Below are 7,834 nucleotides of genomic sequence, written 5' to 3' on the forward strand. Positions count from 1 at the left end.
TAAGTATACTTTAAGTAGTAAGTATATTAATATCTTTGTACTATTAGTATACTAGTGTACTTGGGGATAAAATGGCCCTCTTTTCAGTGTATAAAGTATACTTTTATGTGTAACAGTAGTAAACTGTGTACACAACTAGTTTACAACTACGTTTTTCGTACTGCAACTATAGAAGTGAACTTATTTGTGTGCTGATAATTTACTAGTTAAATACTTATTGCTCATTTATTAGTATATGAAAATACACTTTGAAGTGAACTGCTACAAGTACAAGAACTTCTGTCAATATAAGTCAAGTATACTTTAGTGTAATTTTAAGTATATTTCTGAGAAGCACATACAACGTAGACTGAAAGTATACTTATTTTTTTGTTTAAAAGATGTATACTAACAGCACACTTGAATAAACTTCTTTTTTGTAAGGGTACCTTCAGAACAATGCTTGATTTTGATTTTATTTAAAATATTTTTTTCTGTAGAAAAATCGGATGTTGTGTGATGATGTGGGTGGATGACAGGATGTTGATATGCGGTTGTTCTGGCTGGTTTTTACTCAATTAACAACTCATAGTATGCACTACACACTACATCTTAATAGTAACCTACTACTTGTATGTTTCTGTAGAATGTTTTCAGTGTACAATATGCAAAAAATGTTGTGTGCATGGAATAACCACCTTTTGACAAACATACCATAGTATGCAACCAAAGCACACTGCATAGAATTCCCACAATGCAATGCATCCGACTTGACCTTCCATTGCCAGTGTGAGGAGGAATGAACCACAAGCAACATCAATTGATCTTTAATAGCATCCGTTTACTTTTTAAACAGTTTTAATAGTATTACTAAATAGTAGTAGGCTACATAGTGCATACTGTGTATTCTATTACACACATTATTTAGGACATTGAAAGTAATTAGCATTTTGCACAATACTGCATGTACTATGTATCTAGTTATTTGTAGTACAAATTAGATCAAATACTCATCGCTTATTTTTTTGGTGCCTTTCCAAAATCGGAGTCTGTTCTACATTATCTCCTGACTGTAACATGCAAACTTGCTACCTGAAGCAAATCAGTTGCACAACATTCAAGATAATGCTATTTCTGGTGAGCATGTTTGCTAAAGTATTCAATACTGCATACCTATCACTTATGCTCTGGACATAGGTCAGTTGTTTCCCAATTTTGTGGAAACAAATACCTTTAGAAGTGAATTCCTAGAAGATGAAAAGATGCTTGGTCAGTATTTCATTTTCACATCATTTTGATGCACAGATGTTTATATTTTTCATGAATTTTAAGAGATTTCAAAATCCATAAACGACAACATTAGTCAGTCATAAACATTTTATCAATAACTACATAGCAAGCTAACAATATTTCACAACTTCAGAGTTAGTGTTTTTTTTTTTTAAATCTGCTGTTTAAACATCAAAAGAAGTGATTAAAGAAACATTTAAGGCAAAGAACAGAGATGTGCAGCTGTACACAGACGTAAAAAAAATAGGTTATTATATTTTGCATAAATAAAATTAAGCCTATTTTAAATGTTTTGCATTGTGACGATTTATTTTGTGATAATTCAGCACATTTTCTCATTACCACAATGAGAAATCATTACGGTAATGAGAATTTATGAGGTAATTGTGCTTAATTGTCATGAAAATATTGTTGCAATGCAAAAATCACAATTATCAGGCTTCATTTTCTTTAAGCAAGGAAACAATTTGTTTTAGTTTGACTTTGGGGTGAAATGTGTCCATGTTCTAGATGTGTTTTGTGAGATGCACCCGGTAATGACTGTGTGGCCAAGACAATAAGCGGTGAGGAACTATCTACACAAGTTTGATGCATCTCATACATCAGTCCTGCAACAATTGTCCAAGTTCGTTCTCAAACAGATTTCCGCCGTTTTCCGAAGACGTTGTTGATGAGTTTGGCCATGGACTTTGATCCGCTGGGGCGACGGCGGCGTTCCTTGGCTTTGCCTCCCAGACTGGCATTGCGCACAATCTTTGAGAACATGAGCACCACCTCCTGGTAGTGCTCCGCAGCGGACAGCTCGTAAAACTGGCATCGGCCCTCTGACGCCAGCCTCTGGCCTTCCTCCCGGTCCACCTCACGCATGTGGCACAAGTCCTGCTTATTTCCCACCAGGAAGATCACAGAGTCCGTGTCCCTGGGGTCAGAAGAGTAACAACAGTACTTAGGATGTTTCATTGTCCGCTACAGTTTGCCAACTTTTTCAACTACACTTGCATATGGGATGTCTAAATTTCTCTTAAAAACCCACCAAATTCAGAACACAACATCATTTTTCTGTTGATTAGACGAGTCACCATGAAATCAAAATGGAAATTTTTTTTTTTTTTTTTGAATATTGCAGTGTTATTATAAGTGATTTATCCGTGCACATCTTTTTTATTTTTTATTTTATTTTATTCATGATCCCTCATAATCTTCAATTAAAAAAACCTCCCCTCCCTCTTGCAGTGACATCTCTTCTCTTCTCTGATGATGTGTTTACCGGCGCGAGGGCGAGACAACCTGTCACTCATATGAGATCGACCAATAGCAAACCACAATCATCCAACCATCCAATCAATTCCTGAAGGACAAAATCAAGTCGCGCCATACATTGTTTCTTGTTCGATAAGCCGACAATAGGGAAGAAAAGACTATCGCAACTTCTGTTTCATGCTGACTTTAAGAGAAGTTTAATTTGACTGGCTGATATTTCTCCTTGCGTTTGGCTCTGCTTAAATTAATTCACTGTAACCAAAGTAAAAGAAAAAGCAGGAAAAGTCTAAAATCGCAATTCATTTAAATGATGAAAAAACGATTCAACCTGAATTATGAATTGAATACATCTTAATTGAAAACACAAGCCCATTCAATATTCCATCTATTTCTGCTATAAAGTGAGTTGTCCAGTGCATCTACTTCATCACTTAAAAATTCTCAATAGCCAAGGATAAACTAAAAATAGATATTTTTCATTGAGTCACCAGCTCATCCACCCATCAACACCACCCACATAGTCAATTCAACAATCCTCCTCAATGCAAACCCAAGCTGGTGAATTATACACCCACATAAGAGCAACAATCGTACAGTATATGGACAGAAATAGGCACATCTTCTGCTGCCTGAGGATGTTGTTGTGAACTTAGAGAACCGTTACCTTTTAGTCCCACCCAGGTGAAGCTCTCGGATCAGGTGCACTATGGCTTTGGCCGTGAGGAAGGAGGAACGATCGCTGATGTCGTAAATGACCACGAAACCATCAGCCCAGTGGATCTGCTCATTGAGAGTGGATTTCCCCTCGCACGGCTGCAAAGAAACCACACATGCATTATGTATTTAAAGGAACATTACCGCAAAAGTTTAAATGCAAAAATCTGGAGCACTTATAATGAAAGTGAACAGGGCCAATCTGTAAACGTTAAAATACTCACTGTTTCAATAGTATAACCACAAGACTTAACTGGTATACTTGATTTAAGTGTGGAAAACCCACTTACTAACCTTTTGTGTAAAACTATTTACAACAGCAATATTCATTTAACTAACTAAACATCACTGATTACACAAAATGGGATTGTGTGAGGAAAAACAGGATAATCGACTGGACCCCCAAGATGCACAGATGGCATCTAATCACATAATGGGCAACAGGACTGATTAAATAATTGGATTTTATCAAAGAGGAAAACACAGTCTTCCTCCTAGACTGTATTTACCTCATTTTTACCACATTAATAATATATATATATATATATATATATATATATATATATATATATATATATATATATATATATAAAGCTCAAGAGGACAAAGCTTCATCTCATATTAAATCACTCTTGTGTGGTTATATAAGGTTTATTTCCAAAGAATAATATAAGCGTACAGTGAGCAGAGCTGTTTGGTGTATTATATGCTGCTGGTTTTGTCTGGAGCTTGTTGAAAGATTATATAAACAGCAAAACCCTCAATACGCATTAATGCCAGGAAGACAGACAACACTTGCTTTCTATATACTAAAAGTTTTTGATGATGCCATGTCTCTGGGAAAAGTCAAGACTAGTAAAGTGTACAAGATGAAGCGATACATTACAATCCATGTATGTATACAATGTTTTTCTTAGCTTACAATGAAATTCAGTCTACCTGTTCAAACAGGCAAAGGTTAAGTGATCTTAAAGAAAGATCTGTTATGTCACTGGAATATGCATAGCACACTAAGCCACAAGATGCCAGCTAGTTACAGTTAGATGTCCACATACCTGAGAACAGGGGTCATAAAGTTCAAGATTGAGCTGTCTTCCATCAATAGACATGCGCTTTCTGTAAATGCATTCTGTAAAGGCAAGAAACGATCACATCAGACGCAAAAAAAGGTATGTTCTGTACACTTCTCCAAACCAAATGCACCCCCATAAACAATAGGAAAAAATGCAATCTGAAAACAATATCACACATACCTGATGATGATGCATACTCTCCAATGAATCGCCTGGTTAAAAATCGAACAATAAGTGCTGTGGATGTGAAGAGGAGTACAAAAGATGAAACATATAAAACACACACACACACACGCACATATACAGTATTTGTATGCATGTATATATATATATATGTGTGTATATATATATATATATATATAAATAAAATGTAATGTAACATTAAAAATATTACTTTTTTTAAAAGTATTTTTGTAAATATTTGTCTAACTTGCATTGCATAAAAATCTCGAAAAATTGCAATTTTTGGGGGATTGAATTAAATACAAATTATAAATATACCTGATTTCCCGACACCATCGGATCCAAGAACTGCAACTTTTATGTCATTCATTATTTTTCGCAGAAACGCGTCCAGATCTCAAAGGAATGAAACTCAAACGCCCCTTTCCAGTTCAACGCACGCTCCACATTTCAGTCACTCTGACTGGCAACGCTTTAAAAAAAACACTGGACACCGAAAGTAAGAAGGAACTGGTGCATCCTTTATACCCGTGTTGATCTCGCGCAGGTGTTCGTCAGACTCGCATGAGTTTGAAGCGCTGCCTCTTCAATGTTGCGCAGCTCGAGCATTATGAGGATCCTGACGTCACGCTGACGCAAGCCACAGCTGGAGCCAAAACATCGCAGGCTCTGAATGTGTGTGTGTGTGTGGAAGGGGTTGCTCTTTGTTGCCATGTTTTTGCCACTTTGCTTTTGCATTTGATTAATGATTCTATTTGTTTACAAAGATTCACCAACATTCTGTTCTTGTATGAGATATTAGAAAACCATTAGGCCTATACTATAAACTAATACACTATAAACATTAAAAAGGATACACAAATCAGTTTTAAATTATTATGCATGTAGGTTTACCAAACAATTAGTGTTTTATAAAATATGAATAATGGATTTAATGAAAAAAAAAAAAAAAAAATGGCCTAAAAGAGGTTTTAGTATGTATATTCTGTATATTAGTGGCCAAACTTGATGTCTGGATGAGATATTTGTTTTTAATGACCCTTCTTTAAACCATCAAAATACGAGGAAAATATTTTATAGATATATATTTTTTATATTTTAACAATGAGGGAAGAATAAAACACTAAACTTGGTTAAGATAGTTATCTGACAAAAGTATAAAAAAATAAATAAAAAAAGGCAAACTACAGCTACAGGTTTTATTTTACTATGCAAAATAATGCATATAAAAACAGGAAAAAAACATACATTGACTAAAACATAATCAGTTATTAATATTTCATTGGTTCACTCTTGCTTTTTTGCATGTGTTCAAAATTTCTTTGTGTGACAGCCTTGCCAACAATGTTTTCCTATTGTGTTATCACAAATAAAAAAAATAAAAAAATCGGTGCACTCCAAGTACAACTACGCAATATGTCACACATTTTTTTTGAATATTTGAATAAAGGGTGAAGATATACATTTTCATGAATATACATTTTCAAAGACATCACTTTTGGCCACTACTACACACACACCCACTTTATACATAAATACATACATATGTAAAATGTAATATGCCAACATGTAAACTTTTGACCATGACTCTGTGTGTGTGCACAAAACATGTGGTTTAAAGCATAACTAGTTGAAGTGTGAATGCAAGAATAGCATCTCTTCAGAAATAACAAATAGCTGCACTAATTGTGAGGTCTGTGGGTGTTGTTTGGACCTTCACTGACTGAGTGTATGTGGAACTGTTATATAAGCTGCTGGTCCCACACATAATGACGCACACATAATAAACATTCACCAGGCGAATGCAGTTTAAAGCATATCTGCCACATTATCTCAAACAGAGGTTGGGCAATCAACAAGTCAATCTGATGGGTCGAGAAACAAATGCATATTAATTGCATTTGACTTTGTGTGTTTAATACTGCTGCTGTTTGTTGAATGTCTGAAAGAGCAATGCAAGGCTAAGTGGATCACTTATCAAGAGCTATTAAACTAGCAGAATAATCAGTGATGCCAGAGCCTGGATGTGTGATTAGAGGCTGTTCATTAGATTCATGATGGGAACAGCAGACAGACAGACAAAAAAACATCTCACATTGTGTTTTATATGTGTGATACAGAAGAAAATGAGATTTTGACTAAATCATATGGGCAAAATGTTGACTGAACCATACCTAATCTTATGAAAACGCAAAATCAGATTATCATGCATGTTGCATGCTGTACATTGTTTTCCTTCCTTCTATATTTTTCTAAAGCAATCTCTCTTTTTTTTTATATGAGAAATGAGGTGTAGGGCCTTGATTGCCAGATACTTTTTCTTGTGTTCTTTCCGTGGAGCATTAATCAAAGTGGATTATAGCTGAATCTGGTACACTTGATTCTTTTCAGATCTACATTTGTGAAAACCAAGGCCAATCAGCTGAGGTCAGCCTGGAAACCCCTCAAAGCAAAGTTTTGCTGTTTGTCTTCAAGAGTGCACATACAGGACATGGAAAATGGTGACCTATATGGGATTATAATTGTTTGCTATTTGAGCAGGACATCTTGTTAAATCGATTGTCATGAAATATACAATTAACAATGAGCTACTTTGGTGCTGCAACACTACAAAAGCATTTCATTTTGACAGCCACTAATGTACAGGGATGAATTTGTACATTTTGGTTATATTCAGTATGAAATATAGCCAACTACTTACTGATAACATCTCACAGCTGCTGCAGATTTGTCGGATGCACATCCATGATGCGAAACTCCAGTTCCACTATTTCCCAAAGGTGCTCTATTGAGATCTGGGGACCATGGAGGCCTTATTTTTTCATTGGCATTTTCAAAAAAACCCAGTTTGAGATGCTTTGAGCTTTGTGACATGGCGCGTTATCCTACTGGAAGTAGCCATCGGAAGATGAGAACAATGTGGTCATAAAGAGATGGACATGGTCAGAAACAATACTCAGGTAGGCTCTGGCATTTAAATGATGCTCAATTGGTACTAAGAGGCCCAGAGTGTACCAAGAAAATATCCCACAATCCATCACACCACCAGCAGCAGCCTGAACCGTTGATACAAGGCAGGATGGATCCATGTTTTTAATGGTGTTTACGCCAAATTCTGACCCTATCATCTGAATGTCGCCGCAGAAATTGAGACTCATCAGACCAGGCAACGTTTTTCCAATCTTCTATTTTCCAATTTTGGTGAGACCGTGCGAATTAGACTGACAAAAGGTTACTAATTCACTTTAATGCTATAAAAGTTACTAATCTGAATCAAGAGGTGAACAAAGAAGTGAAGGTGAGATCATTAGTAGATACTGCTTTTTAGAATTACT

The 7,834-nt window shown here is 35.7% G+C and overlaps 1 protein-coding gene across 1 annotated transcript; it reads right to left on the bottom strand.

Annotated features, from left to right (window-relative positions):
* Window positions 1-790: 790 nt before the first annotated feature.
* On the bottom strand, window positions 791-5,105 carry rergla (RERG/RAS-like a). The gene is made up of 5 exons (XM_082167023.1): window positions 4,818-5,105; window positions 4,497-4,553; window positions 4,299-4,372; window positions 3,194-3,342; window positions 791-2,188 (listed from the first exon to the last, which is right to left on the bottom strand). Exons 1-5 carry the CDS (start codon window positions 4,867-4,869, stop codon window positions 1,903-1,905), a joined length of 618 nt encoding a protein of 205 aa, XP_082023149.1. The 5' UTR covers window positions 4,870-5,105; the 3' UTR covers window positions 791-1,902.
* Window positions 5,106-7,834: the final 2,729 nt, after the last annotated feature.

Source organism: Leuciscus leuciscus (genome assembly GCF_965113295.1).
Source record: "Leuciscus leuciscus genome assembly, chromosome: 4".
In the NCBI taxonomy this organism is placed as follows: Eukaryota; Metazoa; Chordata; class Actinopteri; order Cypriniformes; family Leuciscidae; genus Leuciscus; species Leuciscus leuciscus.

Coding starts and splice junctions, on each gene's coding strand:
- rergla (XM_082167023.1), bottom strand. CDS start 4,869: ATGAATGACATAAAAGTTGCAGTTCTTGGATCCGATGGTGTCGGGAAA. Junction 4,554..4,817: donor CGATGGTGTCGGGAAATCAG/GTATATTTATAA, acceptor TCACATCCACAG/CACTTATTGTTCGATTTTTA. Junction 2,189..3,193: donor CACCTGGGTGGGACTAAAAG/GTAACGGTTCTC, acceptor TTCTGACCCCAG/GGACACGGACTCTGTGATCT.